Source organism: Nannobrachium achirus (genome assembly GCF_963921795.1).
Source record: "Nannobrachium achirus genome assembly, chromosome: 16".
NCBI classification, from domain to species: Eukaryota; Metazoa; Chordata; class Actinopteri; order Myctophiformes; family Myctophidae; genus Nannobrachium; species Nannobrachium achirus.
Window position 1 is genome coordinate 33,503,149 of NC_137823.1, and position 14,183 is coordinate 33,517,331.

At 42.0% G+C, this 14,183-nt stretch overlaps 1 protein-coding gene across 1 annotated transcript in view; it reads left to right on the forward strand.

Annotated features, from left to right (window-relative positions):
• Positions 1-3,585: 3,585 nt before the first annotated feature.
• The window catches only part of sptlc2b (serine palmitoyltransferase, long chain base subunit 2b), a gene marked incomplete at its 5' end in the record, with an annotated part of 31,874 nt that continues 21,276 nt past the window's right edge, over positions 3,586-14,183 (forward strand). Inside the window, 3 exons of the mRNA XM_080745293.1 lie at positions 3,586-3,732; positions 10,890-11,084; positions 11,862-12,016. Of these exons, the coding sequence (XP_080601419.1) occupies positions 3,586-3,732; positions 10,890-11,084; positions 11,862-12,016 (497 nt within the window). The remainder of the gene's footprint in view (positions 3,733-10,889; positions 11,085-11,861; positions 12,017-14,183) is intronic.

The window sequence follows — 14,183 nt, forward strand, 5'->3', positions numbered from 1 at the left end:
TACCGTCACGGCAGCCGAGGTTTGAAAACCACTTTGAATATTGAATATTTTGCTTTTGTCATAATTGGCAAAAGAAATGATACATTAGTGAAAATATTCCACCTACAACCTCACAACGCATCACAATGCCACACGTTGTGGGCTTGTAGATCGGCTATTTTCACTAATATTATGACATGACACCATTGTGCGATAAAGTTTAAAACACAGTTAATAGATTTGTTGAAATATTTTAAAAAAATACACTTCCTGAAAAAGTAATCGATATAGTAATCGCTAAGAAAATAATGGATAGTTTCTTCCCTATTTCCTCCAGGGCAGCATGTGGACACGTTGGCCCGCCCAGCTCACACGTGTCTGTCTAAGTGTTCCTCGAGCAAGACACTTAACCCCTTTAACCCCTAACTCCTCCCTGGGAGCATTAAACACGTCTGAACCATAGCGTCCCTCTTCTGGGCTCAACATTCTCTGAAAGTAGTAGATCTACAAGATCACGATGCTTTGCAATGACGCATTAAGTGCCAGTAGATCCAGCGAAGACATTTGGTGGGGAAAGGGCCAGATCCCGAGTCCATCCATGGGCCCCAGCCCTATGGCCTTTAGACTGCCTTTTGTTTCCAGTTCCACCTCCAAGTGTCTCTCTGTGGGCCCAATTTTCTAGACTGAGTCCCTGGGCCTGGGCCCGGCATGCTCATTCAGGGTTCCAGCTCTGGGTGTGTGTGCATGGGGAAAAGGGGTGGTTAATAGCGCCCAGTCCCTCAGATATACAAGTGTCAAGAATCCCATATTATTATGTTATATGCATTGAATACATCTTACAATAAATGCAAGAAATCTCTGCGTGCGTGTGTGTGTGTATGTAATCCGCGTATCTCGAGAACCGTTCATCCCACCGGCTTCAGATTCGGCGCGCGCATTCCCCGTCGCGGCGCAGCGCGGAGTGCAGTGCCGGGCCTCGACCCGACCCGATGCGGGTTTTCCGAAACGGCACAAAATGTTCGTAATCTCCTTATGCGGAGCTGATTGTTGACATCAGGCTGTTCCGGAGGAAATCGGCACAAGCTTAAATTGACACAGGGAAACATATGGCCTGTGTCTCCATATATGACAACAGGTATATTGGGGTTTCCATCAAAGGGGGAACCGGCACTGTGTCTGCAACACCGTCGGAGGCACAGACAGATACAGAGATCTCCATAATGGGAATAAAATGGATGCAGACAGACAGATACAGATCATTTCCATATACTGTATGAGCATAAATGGACACAGGCAAACAGATGGTCAATACGGGTCCTACAGAGATCTTCATATATGGGCATAAAATGGACGCTTAGAGACAGATAACTCCATATATGGGTATAAATGGACACAGGCAAACAGATGGTCAAAACGGGTCCTACAGAGATCTCCATATATGGGCATAACATGGACGTAGACAGACAGATATCTCCATATATGGGCATAAATGGACACACGCAAACACATGGTCAAAATGGATCCTATGACAACAGGTATAATGGGGTTTGCATTAAAGGGCGGGGCATTCATTCCCTATTTACATTGTTCCGGAGTTGGCCAGGTCGGCGACTAGACGCTCGGCCGCCCAAGCTTCTAGTTTACAATAAAACACGATTGATTTATGTCATAGTTGTCAAAATGTATTCTGCCCCATGAAAAACTTTAGAAATCTCAGTGTTGTTGGTAATTATGTACTGTATATTGTGAAGATTCCCAATAGTGGGATCCTGCTTGCATGGAAAAAGTAGGCTGAGTCATGAATGAACCTACTTGCGGATTACACCAGTGTCAGTCTACTTTATGTGGATTATGCTGTCATACGTCATCACACACTGACATTTTGCACCTTAATCCCATGTTCAACACACACAGACTTTTGTGCTTTTCTCTTTTTTTATAGCACCTAACTAACGTCCATAAGTATATCATGCATAAGCATACCATGTATAAGTATATCATCTATATATAATGTAGGCCTACTGTATATATGCTTAACCTTCCTTTTCGGGCTCACCTCACCGCTAATCACTTTTCAAGCGTGGGGTGGCTCACAGTAGATGACAGATGCCTGCTGTACAAGATACACGACACCACTAAGATACCTGACAAAATACTTCCAAAACGTCAAGGAAGACCACGATTGCAACACCAGAGAGTTGAGACAGCTCCACAGATCATGTTCAACCCAGGTTCGGCTCAAACAAAGGGTTTGTTCTCCTGCTCTAAAATGTGGAACGCCCTACCGAAGGCCTTCCTTTAAAACCGCTCTGAAACTCCAAACTGGTAACAGTAACTTAGCCTAACCTTACCTCCCCCTGACCCTTCTTTGTAAATACCATTTATTTTTGCATTGTATTCACAACAGTTTTTTTCTTCTTCTGCATAGTAGTGTTCTGTCTATCTGATGTCATTCAATGTTATGTATGAGTTGAAACAAAGGATCTCAATGTAAATAAGCCATGTGCTTTCCTGAGCATAACCTTTTAGTTGACCGTGTACCAGTGAACTGTACTGTCATGAAACTGTACGCAAACTTATAATAAATTCTTCAATCAATCAATCTGCTATGCCCAAGCACCTTTTTTATATGTTTTTATCACCAGGTACCATGTAGTGAAAATATGTAGATATATTTGTCCTTTGTTTTTTCTTCCCTTTCTTTCTTTTATGGAAAATAACGATATGAGATGGGAACGATGCAGAAAAACAAATGTCACCCACTTCTTTACTTCTGTTCTGCTGCATTCACACTGAGTGAAGCCAAGCTAATGGTTTGCTTGGTAAATCAATGTATTCTCTATGCAAACCAGCTTTAAAATGTCCAAGCTTTTTTTCCAGCTTGGACATTTTAAAAGCTCGTTTGCATAGAGAATACATTGAATGAATCACCATTAGCTTGGCTTCTCTCAGTGTGAATGCAGCATAAACCTGTGATGTGATTAAGTTGATTCTGATTCTGACACATCCCCACTCCCCACTCTCAGCAGCAGCAGCAGCAGCAGCAGCAATATTTATTAACGTGATTTATTAACATGCAGTACCTGTGTAGAAACCATGGTGGAAACCGGCCCCACACACGAAACAGGCCCCACCACACACAGGTGAGTGGGTGACGACGTCACTGGAAAGGGGCCGCCAAGTTTACACCCATACAAAGGTTACTATGGGTTATGTAGGCTACATTGGGTGGGCTTTTAGGAGGACCGCCCACAATACGGAATAAATGACGTCAAATAAACCATCGGGAGAGAAAAAAAAAGTCCAGATCACATAGCCCGGAGTGGTGGTTGCGCTTTGATTGGCCAGCTGTTTGGTTGTCAGGCAACCAGCGTGGCCGTTGACAACACACTAGCCAATCACAGGTGGACGTTCCTCCAGGCTATGGGACGCCCACCAGGGGCGTGGAGTTTCCGGCAATCTGCTGTTGCGTAGCGCAGAGGGGGCGTCTCGCTGTGCTTCTCTCCCCACAGCGTCGGCCTCATACATACATGACTCCGGCTTCGCCGAAACTTACCATACCTCAGGCTCAAACCCTAACATTGCGGGCACTTTTGGCCGACAAAGATGACGGAAAGCTCCGCGAACAAGCTGCTCAACGGGGACGGCTGTCACCCGACCTCCAACGGCAAGCTGCCGAGTAAAAATGGCTTCGTGAAGAACCACTGTCTGTTCCAACGGCAGTCGCAGAAGTATCGCCGCCCGAGGGAGAAGGTGAGGCCCCCGGCCGACCGCCGCTACACCCCACCGGGAAGGGAAGGGCTGCTAACCGAACGCAACGGTTCGGTTTGTTAAGAATGTGTGGGAAATAAAATGAGGAAATATTTTGTGAATACATTGGATACGTTTTCCCGTTCCCTTTCGGGTCTAACGTTTTAGATGAGCTTTTTGCTTTTGTTTACACTTGACAGAGCTAAAAAAAAAAAGTGACAACTCTTCCCACTTGAAAGTGTTGGACGTTGGTTTACGTTAGCAACTCTTCGTTACACATACACAATCTGCTGTAACGTAAAATGTATATATCTAATGTATGTACGTATGTGAATATGTTACACATGGCTATGAGCAAGCGAAGTATTCGTTTTTAACCATTTCATACATCACGTCTAATTGTGTTTGTTTTGATGTGTGTGTGCCTGTGCCATGCTTCATGTGCTATCTATTCTAAGGCTAAGCTTACCTGACTGCATTCATTGTAAACATAATGTGCAGTGGGTCCACACTCACATTACCCTCCAATTCTTATCCTAATCACATACACGTTTTTCGTTTCACTGCAAAAGCATGAGCTGCATACAGGCAGGTGCATGCTACCTGATCAGGGATGATTGTAGTGGTAAGGTGCTTGTAATCCTACACCTTGTTGTTATTTTGCAAAGTGTGTGTGTGTGTGTGTGTGTGTGTGTGTGTGTGTGTGTGTGTGTGTGTGTGTGTGTGTAAAGGGGCTGGTCTCTGTTTACAGTGACACCAGCATGGATAATATCCATGCCCCTTGTGTAATGTAACCAGAGTGAGTTTGCTCTGTCTCTCCTGGGAGGGGAGGACAGAAGGGTGGTCTACTCCCTTGTCTCCTACGTTTCTCTCTGCCAGGAGAGGAATGTCTTTTGGTTGGGGAGTGTGGGGTGTGGTTTCATTGCAGAAACATGAGGAGGTCTTTCTAGTGTCTGCAAACATCTCTTGATGTTTTCTTGGAGAGCCTGACTGATACATGATTATTGGGAGTGGTGGGAATGCCGGAATTCTGATAGCGATATAGCCGACATTCTTTGTTTATTCTTGATTGTTTGTACTTCTTTCCATGTATGGCATGTGAACACAAACAATGTTTTTGAAATATGCTCAGAGATTTCAGAGCTCTCTGGTGTTGATGTTGTAGAGCGCTCTCTGATATCTGTTAATTCACAAAATGGCCACAGTAGATAATCTTCTTACACTAATGTTACTTGCCATTTTACTCTTTTAAAATTCAATCTCATGTAATGTATAAACATGATTATTAACTACATGTAGAAGTACAAAAAAGCTGCAGCCATCACATTTTGCAACGCCTTCCTCCGTCAATGTTGTCACCATTGTTCAGTTGCAAACGGATGTCAATGATAAGGAGTGATCAATCATCATAAATGATGGGTGTAAGGCCACTTATTAACACTCAAACTTAACATGTTGCAATGCAAGTTTGAATTTGTAAATGCCTTGATGTAATAAGTATGTAAACTACCTACAAAAAGTTCGGAAACTTCAGTTCGGTCCATTATATCTCCCCTTTAATTATACCAATTGGTATTATGTTTTATATTATTTTTATCGTTGATTAGTCACCTTTACAACGAGGTACATATTGTAAGTATCAGGCATTCGTGGAATGAGCAGCACAGCTAAACAAAGGTAACAAAGGTGAATACCGACAGAACAGTATTGCAGGCGATTTGGGCAATTTTCTGGGGGGGGGGGGGTACCCACACGTTTAGCTGTTAGTTTACAAACTAGTTTACATTGATGCGCCTACTTGACACGTCCAGTATGTTTATAGCCATTTTGAATAATGGGTGCATTTGATTATGCGAGCATCAGACACTTTCAGGCTGTCAGACCAATTAATTCATTAAGTAATTTACGCTCATTCTTTCCAATGTGGCCAAAGTTAGAGGGCAGAGCTGGAAGACATGTCAGTCTGTCCTGTCTAGGGAGGCATAGAAACAGACACCTAGGTTGTGGGGGTTGATAACAGCTCATATTACACAGCTCGATTCTGATTGGCCAAGTGTTCCACCATTTTCTGAAACTATGGGGTGGGGGGCTTGTGGTCAGTGGGTTCCCTTGTCAGTGATAACTAAAGCAAGTCAAACGTTTCTTTAATCTGACCACAGAGTACCATTCTGTGCTTTAAGGGGTTAAGTGTCTTGCTAGAGAGACACTACCACTCCAGACTGGGGAGGGACCGGTGACCGTGTCATAAGTAGGGATGGGGATTTTTAATATTGATACCTTTAGCGATCCGGGGCCTTATCGATACCACTATTGATACTTTTCTATTTGTTGGGAAGACAAAATGTCAATAAATTCTTAACAGAATTGTGTATTGCTCTTTTTGTCTAAACTTAAATGAATGAAGTTCATATATCAATATATTTTGGCACAACTAAACACAACTCATTAGTGGTTCTTCCAAATATTCTTCTATCAGACAGAAGTCAGGTGACACATTCCTAGCTTGGCAACATTTTTAAGGAAACCACTAGGTTGTTTTTGTTTCAATATCTATATTCACCCATTGGCTAACCTGGTGAAATGCTAACCTGCCGACGCTGGTGAATGCTAATCTGGTGAAAGGCTAACCTGCCGACGCTGGTGAATGCTAACCTGGTGAATGTTAACCTGGTCTGACCAGCGGGAGGTCATCTCCACCTTAACCGAGTTGCTTTTTTGATTCACTCGGACTGAAGGACCTGCAGAAAATACTCTCCCATTATGAAACAGTAGGTCACGTGGTCTCTCTCTAAACTTTCTGAAACAGAGATATACAGTATGCACAGATTTAGTAATAAAATAAAATTTCCCGTAAGGCGACTTCCTGGTTTTCATAGTGTGGGCAAGGGGAGACGGACCGGTACATACAGTGAAGTACAGTAGAGGTGTGCCGTGACGTCATCAGCAATATTAGCCAAAGAGATAGACTGATATATCTTTTGATGCGTGTCATCACAGCTTCAAGACTAAAACGAGAGGTCGCAGATTTTACGATGTCATTGGTAGGCTACACTGTATCAGACTGCAAACTAACAATGTGTCAATCACATGTAGATCCTTTTTTGGCGGGTTGAGTTGCGTTGGTAATGGTTGATATTGATGTTGTTTTTATATGAATCTTGGTGGCAAGAGTTTATTTTCTTTTACTTCATTGCATCTTCACAATGAGAAACAAACGCTTCTTCTGTGTATTAACAGAAATTACATGACTCGTCTCTCAACACATGACACCACTTCACGGACCCGCTAGAAGCGATAAGAGTCTTGACTCTCGAGTCACTAATACACTTGCTGTGGTATAATATCATTAGGGTAATGTCCATTGAGATGGTGGTCTAGTTATAGCACTATTTGGATTTGGGGCTGGCCTGTTTCTGTCTATGCAACTGTTTCCGTTATTTTGAATCCATTATAATGAACCTCATTCCCTGAGTGGAAGAAAATGTATTCCTGGGTCTAGCCCCTAGCTCAAAAGGCTTAACAAGTTCTGCGTATTGGTAAAGGTATTACAGTTTGCTGAATTAACACCTTTAGGCACATAGGAACTAGGGAGTCAAAAGGAATAATAGAAGCAACAGTGAATAACTTGCCCAATGTTGACACTTATATAGGGACTTTGTCAAGATAAAAAAGATGTTACGGTTCCCACTGCAGCCATGACAACGCAATCAATAACGCCTCGATAAAGACGTGCACGGGAGAGGCAATTAGTTGGCAGATGACTTGTTTACTTATTTTTATCAATGTAGCTTTATTACTTGGAGTAGGCACTAGTAGGCAGTGTGCCAGGTGCTAGATTAGGTTTCCATGGATTGAATGAAACACCTTTGGTACCTTCAACAAGTGAGCATGTGACTGATGAGTGGAACCACTTGAGTTTCACACCCGTTAAATGTTACACTTGTCACTCTGCTCAGCATTGGTGTCGTTGTACTGACATGATGACATGGGTGCGCCTCTCTTCACATCCTAGAATTCTGGTGGTATAAAAGTAGGGCTGTCAAAATGTCTGCATTAACTCAGTAAGGATGATCAATTTATGGAATTAATCTAAATCTGTTTTGAATCAACTTCTCAAATCATGTCAGATACGGTTCTTCTGGCATGTGAGTTTATTTTGTGACTTGGCTTCGTTATTGGACGGGAACACATTTTTGTGTATTACAGTATGTACAGTTTGTAGTACAGTAATCTTTGAAAAAATATTTTAGTTTTTCAGTTTTTTTTTGTTTGTTTTTTTCCTCTTTTTTTCTATGAAAGCCAAAGGTGTAAGCTATCAAATAGTTTTGGAATTTTGTTTCTAGCTACTACAGAGGCTGAGTAATATGTTTTCCATAAAAACAGTAGGTAATTTTCATATCGGACTTAGGTCTCCAAGGCTTTATTCAAATAAGACCTAAATGGGTTAATGACTGCAGAGTGCAGACAGTGACACACACACACACACACACACACACACACACACACACACACACACACACACACACACACACACACACACACACACACAAATACAAATTTGCTGCTCTCTTTTGCCACAGGATCTAACGGTTTCTCAGAACCGGAGCCTGGACATGAAAGTGGCTTTGTGCTGCTTATAGACCGTGCAGGTTTAGGGTTGAGTAGGAGCACAAACTTATGGTGCCTGGTGGGCTATAGTGAGACCAAATACATGGAGTGCTTTCACTGGATTCTTTGGAAACGGGTGTGTGCTGTGTACACACACGCCCGCACGCACGAGCATGCCTCTGAGAGCAGGAGTGTTTCTTGTGATTTGTCACATGTGCTGTGGTTGCTAAGCTCCAGGGTAATGAGTGACGGACATCATTTGATTAGATCTGTGCTTGTAGACCTTACAACCAGGCTACAGTTTAAGCTCATACATAGTGATGTCCTGCAGATAGCTTTTTCTTCAGTTAGATTGTTTAAGTTCCTAAACCTTTTAGCCCATGACCCAAAAGAGAAATTAGAAGTTTGTTTGTCCCGGGACCCAATCTAGTGAAAACAGCAGATCTACAAGCTCACAACGCGTCGCTTCACGCCACGTTGTGAGCTTGTATAGCGGCTATATTCACTACTTAAACATTCGTGTTCTAATTTATGGAATTTCTTAGATTTTTCCTTGATTTCTTCATGAAATTAGTCATTGAATTTAGTTTTTAATTCATAAAAAATCAAGCTTTTTGCAAATGATTTTTTTAACGTTTTGAAATAATAATAATAATAATTAAAACCAAAGTGTAGGAAACAAAAAACCCATAAAAATGTGTCCGCGACCCACAAATGGGTCCCGACCCAGTGTTTGGGAAACAGTGGTTTAAGTAGCACATAATGAGACCGTAATGAACAATAGCTGCTTCCTGGCCACTTTATTGGCAAGAAGAAATGCTTTGAATCACTACTGAGACTTCTACTGTATTTTACAGTCTAATGCTCTTTGTGATTTGACACAGTTAGAGCCTCCACCCTCAGTCGAAATAACAGTAGAGATAAGCCATCACCTTTCTTAAAGCAGCACTAACTACCTGCAGAAGCGCCTGAGGCTTCTGATTCTGCTGCTTGGTCAATTGCTCAGAGCATTGTTCTTACCTTTCAGTCACTGAACTGTGAATGCCTGTTTTGGTTATGAGTGGCCTCTCTGTGGGAAAGCTAATTGCAATGGCCATTGGCCTCTACTTGGCCTCAGGCACTGAGGTGGAATGAGGCAGTGAGACTGTGCCCCGCTTTCAGTGATATTGACCATATTCACACGCGACCATCTTGGATCACATGACCACATGGGGTGGTAACACGCAGGGGTTGACACTAAGGTCTCAGAGGCACTTGCCCGTCGGGCAAGTACAGGTCATGTTCTACTTGCCCAAAGTAAATCGTCCATTATAAAATTATAGGTAAGATTTTAAATACTGCTCAATTTAAACTTATTATTTTACTTTCTGGGGCTGTGCAATAAAAAATGTCGTACCTCAAAAACTCCAATTCCAAATACCTACATAGCTATGATTGAATATGTCTATGGTTCCACACTTCATAATATTTTATATTTTGTAGAGTAGCAACAGTAAAAACAGCACATTATTTGGTAAACGGTGCTCTTATTTTACACTACACAGAGCGCGCTGGCCACGTTTAGGTGTTTAGACGCTATAGAGGGTTGCGTCCCCTCTCAAATGAGCACTTGCCCCAAGTTGCCCGGTCAGGCAACCTAAAAGCAAACTTCACCTGCCCAAAAGTTTTATTTACCTGCCGGGGGTAGGTGGGCAAGCCTTAATGTCAATGCCTGACATGTCTGAGCCTGCATAACAAACAAACCATTGTAAACAATGGAGCGATGGTCCCAAAATATGAGTTGACAACAAATAAAACAATGTTAGCATGAAACATCAGCAGCTACAAGTTGCTCATACCTTCTTACAACTAGACGATGCAGTAAGTTAATGACGGCGGAGCAAGCACTGCACAGAATACTGTTGTGGATGTACCCTTCAATCCGGTTACTGTAGCCCTTCTTTTGATTCCTTTTGGGGATGTTGATGTTTTCATCTGCCTATTTGTCAAATTTGTCAAAAGAAATTGGTTGAACAGAACTCATATTGTGGGACCATCGCTCCATTGTTTACAATGGTTTGTAATGCAGGTTACCACCGCATGTGGTCATGTGATCCAAGATGGCCACTGTGTGAATATGGTCAATAGAACATGGTTAGCCCTGGTTTGATTAGAAATGCTGGTAGATCTGCTATTTTCACTCTTTCTTTTGTGTACACAATACCATTGTACAATGTGTACTATAGGGCTTAGGTATTTAATCAGACTATCGGTAATCAATTTAGTTGATAAAAGATCCATTTGAAGTTTTTAACGTTGATTTGTTGAACAATTATTTTAAAAAAATGCTTTAATCAAAATGATTCGATTAATCAAAAAAGTAACTAAGACTAAAAATAACCTGTGTAATACATGAAATATGACAGTTTTGAAACTGACACTGTTGCTATTTAAATAACGGGGAAACGGTTGTACTGTCACACCATCCAACATGATGGTGCATTTGTTTTTGTTCATTTCAAGAGACCTGTCCTGTAGTAACACACAGTCGTCTTCCTTTTGATTTGTCCCAGAAACCGAACGGGGTTCACAACCCAGGCCTGTACAAGAAGCCCTTTGCGGAGTCGTTTGAGGAGACTCCTCTACTGGTGGCAGTGTTCACCTACATGGGCTACTGCATCCTGACCATCTTCGGCTACCTCCGGGACTTCATGCGCCTCTGGAACATCGAGAAGTGTCACGTGGCCCAGGAGAGAGAGGAGCAGAAGGTAGAATGCTAAAACGAAACAAACAAAAATCTGCCTTCACATGTATTTAAACACTGTCAATACCGTTGTGTTTTTGTCATTTCTGGAATTAATTTTGATGGCATTCAGTTCAAGCTGATAATCTGTCTATAGATACAATTTAAAGAATGTAAATAGTTTTCCACAGTGAGGTTTCCTTTTATAAAAACTGTCAATTCAGAACAGAAAAATAGTTTTTCTACTTTTGACCATCATGTGATCGAATGAAACTCTTGTCTTTCACACTTGCTTCACACCCATTTGACCTGGGTCAACATTGACATTGAGCCTGGTCACTGTTTTGGATTGGAGCATGTGAAACTGCCTGACTGGCACAATGAATGCACTATTGCATGCATTTTAGTCAAGTGATTTCAGTCAAGGCAAAGCCCACGATGACCTAATGTTTGTATTGACCGTATGTTACCATGCTATGATGCTGCACTATGGCCTTGTCACTCAGGAAGAGCATGACATCAGATGTTGCCACATGTGTGAGAGTCCTGACTGTTTCCATTTCCCCAAAATGCTACATAACCTTGCACTTGATCTGTCCCCGTCAGGAATGCCAGATATTTTGCAACCACTAGTCTGCCTTTTTCTATTGATTGACGTGTTGACATTTCTCTATAATGGGTCCATTCAACCATCTCACTACAAAAAGAAAAAGATACGTTATCTAGTGTATGCTCTGTAGTTTCTCTCACACTTTCAGTAATCGTATATATATTTCTTTTTTTCTCTTCCTCTCTTCGGTAGGACTTTGTCCCATTGTATCAGGACTTTGAGAACTTCTACACCAGGAACCTGTACATGAGGATCAGGGACAACTGGAACCGACCCATCTGTAGTGTCCCAGGGGCGAAGATGGACCTGGTTGAGAGAGTCTCCCATGACTACAATTGGACCTTCGAGTGAGTCACCCAACTGTGTGTGTGTGTGTGTGTGTGTGTGTGTGTGCGTGTGCGTGTGCGTGTGTGCGTGTGCGTGTGTTTGCTTGATCAGGGTGCCCTTGAGGTGTGGTTGAGTGACGTGGCGTGGCTCCTTCAAGGAGCGTTTACAATATACTGTACCTTCCTGTGTGCTATCTCTAGAACAAGAGTTTTGTCCTTTCGGTCATTGCCTTATTCCTGCTGATAAGAATGAGGAAACATATGATTCAGTAGAAAGTGGCTGTCTATGTCACATGGTCTGTGCTGTGTTGGAACGGCATTATTGATCAACCGCAAAATATCTATATGGATAACAACCTTTTCACATATATATATCTTTTACACCTATAAATGTATAATGGGATCATGAAATGGAGTTGAGTTGAGCGCAAGAATAATTCTTTATAGACAGTATGTGACTACATACTGTCTACATACTAAACATCAAGTTTACACTTGATCTGCATCTGGCATGACTAATTGCTGGAGTATTCATATAGTTGCCTAAGTTGAAAGATTAGAAGGTGTTTGTAGGGAGGTGAGCAACATAACTGTAGGTAATAAGCAGGATTAAGCAGAACCTATTGGCACACTAGCTGATTTACCAGACAAGCACCGTCATACTGACAGTTGAAAGTGGTTAAACTAGGCAGGTCACCTTTCACAGAAACGTGCTAAACGGTGCTCAGCTCATCAGAGTCATCAATGGAGCATCCCATTCACAGCAGCGTGTCAAAAGCCAGAGAACGGACCGGGTAATGTTAGGCCAGCTGCAGTTACAAGAGACAAATGTCTGGAATAGTAATAGACTCCATATAATGAGTTCATCCTATATTCATGTATATGTGTATACAGTATGACTCACCAGGTTGTTAAATGTGATGTATTTGGTACTGCGCATGTTTTCTCACTGATGAGATCTTTATGAATATGTAAAACCTATGAATGTCATGCTGCCCACTGGCATTTAATAGTCTGTGCACATTGACTGACCGGACTGATTGCCATACTAGGAATGTAGTGCTCATGACTACTTATTTTTACGTTGCCTACTATTCAATTTTGTCTGCTGGCAAATATTGACTGGAATGACCATGCATAACTTGCAGAATGTTTTTCTGTGCCAGTCTTTGCCCCCAGAATTTTCTTTGGGCCGTGGAATTGCTGTACGTTATTAGGGCTGTCACGATTATGACACATGCCGTTTTTGTGTTTGTGTTGTGTTTTTGTCGTTGACAATTACATTTCTGTTTGGCTTGTAGACTTTGAAGTTGCACATGGCAGATATGGCACATAACTTAAATATACAAAGAAATAAAGGACATAATTGACAACTTTACACTTTAAAAAGAACATTGATAGTGGAAATAGCTGCTATTTCCACTATTTTCTTGTTTGAACATATATAAATATTTTTCAACATGTAAACGATTATGACAATTATCACAAAATAATTGCGATTATGTCAAATAATTGCTATTAGATGATTATGTAATAATTGTGACAGCCCTATACGTTATCATACAGCATGCTTACCAAACAAAGTCAGCATTGAATGGGAAACCGGCTGCCAGACAATTATGACAGGCACACAGGTTATCATGGGGCTCTGATCGGGCTGAAACCTTGCTCACATTACGAGTCATGCATCGTAGCTACTGTACGCCATAGTCATAGACAACTTACATCATAGGTGACTGAGATTTCATCACAGGCTGGCCACATCAAGTCTAAAGAGACACATGGAGCCATGCTGTTCCTATGTGGATCCCGCGATCCACATAATTATTATTTTTCGAATACTTTAGAATTTCGTTGATTAGATCCTCCTTGACTTGGCTAGTGGAACAAATTCAACATTATAGTGGGACGGATGAGCGCACACACACACACACACACACACACACACACACACACACACACATGCGTACGCACTCGTAGACACAATCCGTTATGTAGTCCCCCCCCCCCCCCCCCCCCCTTCAATTTAAAGGTGCAGGACAAAAAGGTTAATTACCAACCCAGGAAGAACTGATACAGTTTTGTTGTAGACCTCCAAAACTCAATGAGTGTCGGTGCCCTATGTGTCGGATACAGGATGAAGTTCTATTAGCCAAAAGGGCACAGAGTACCAGAAGCACTGCAACAT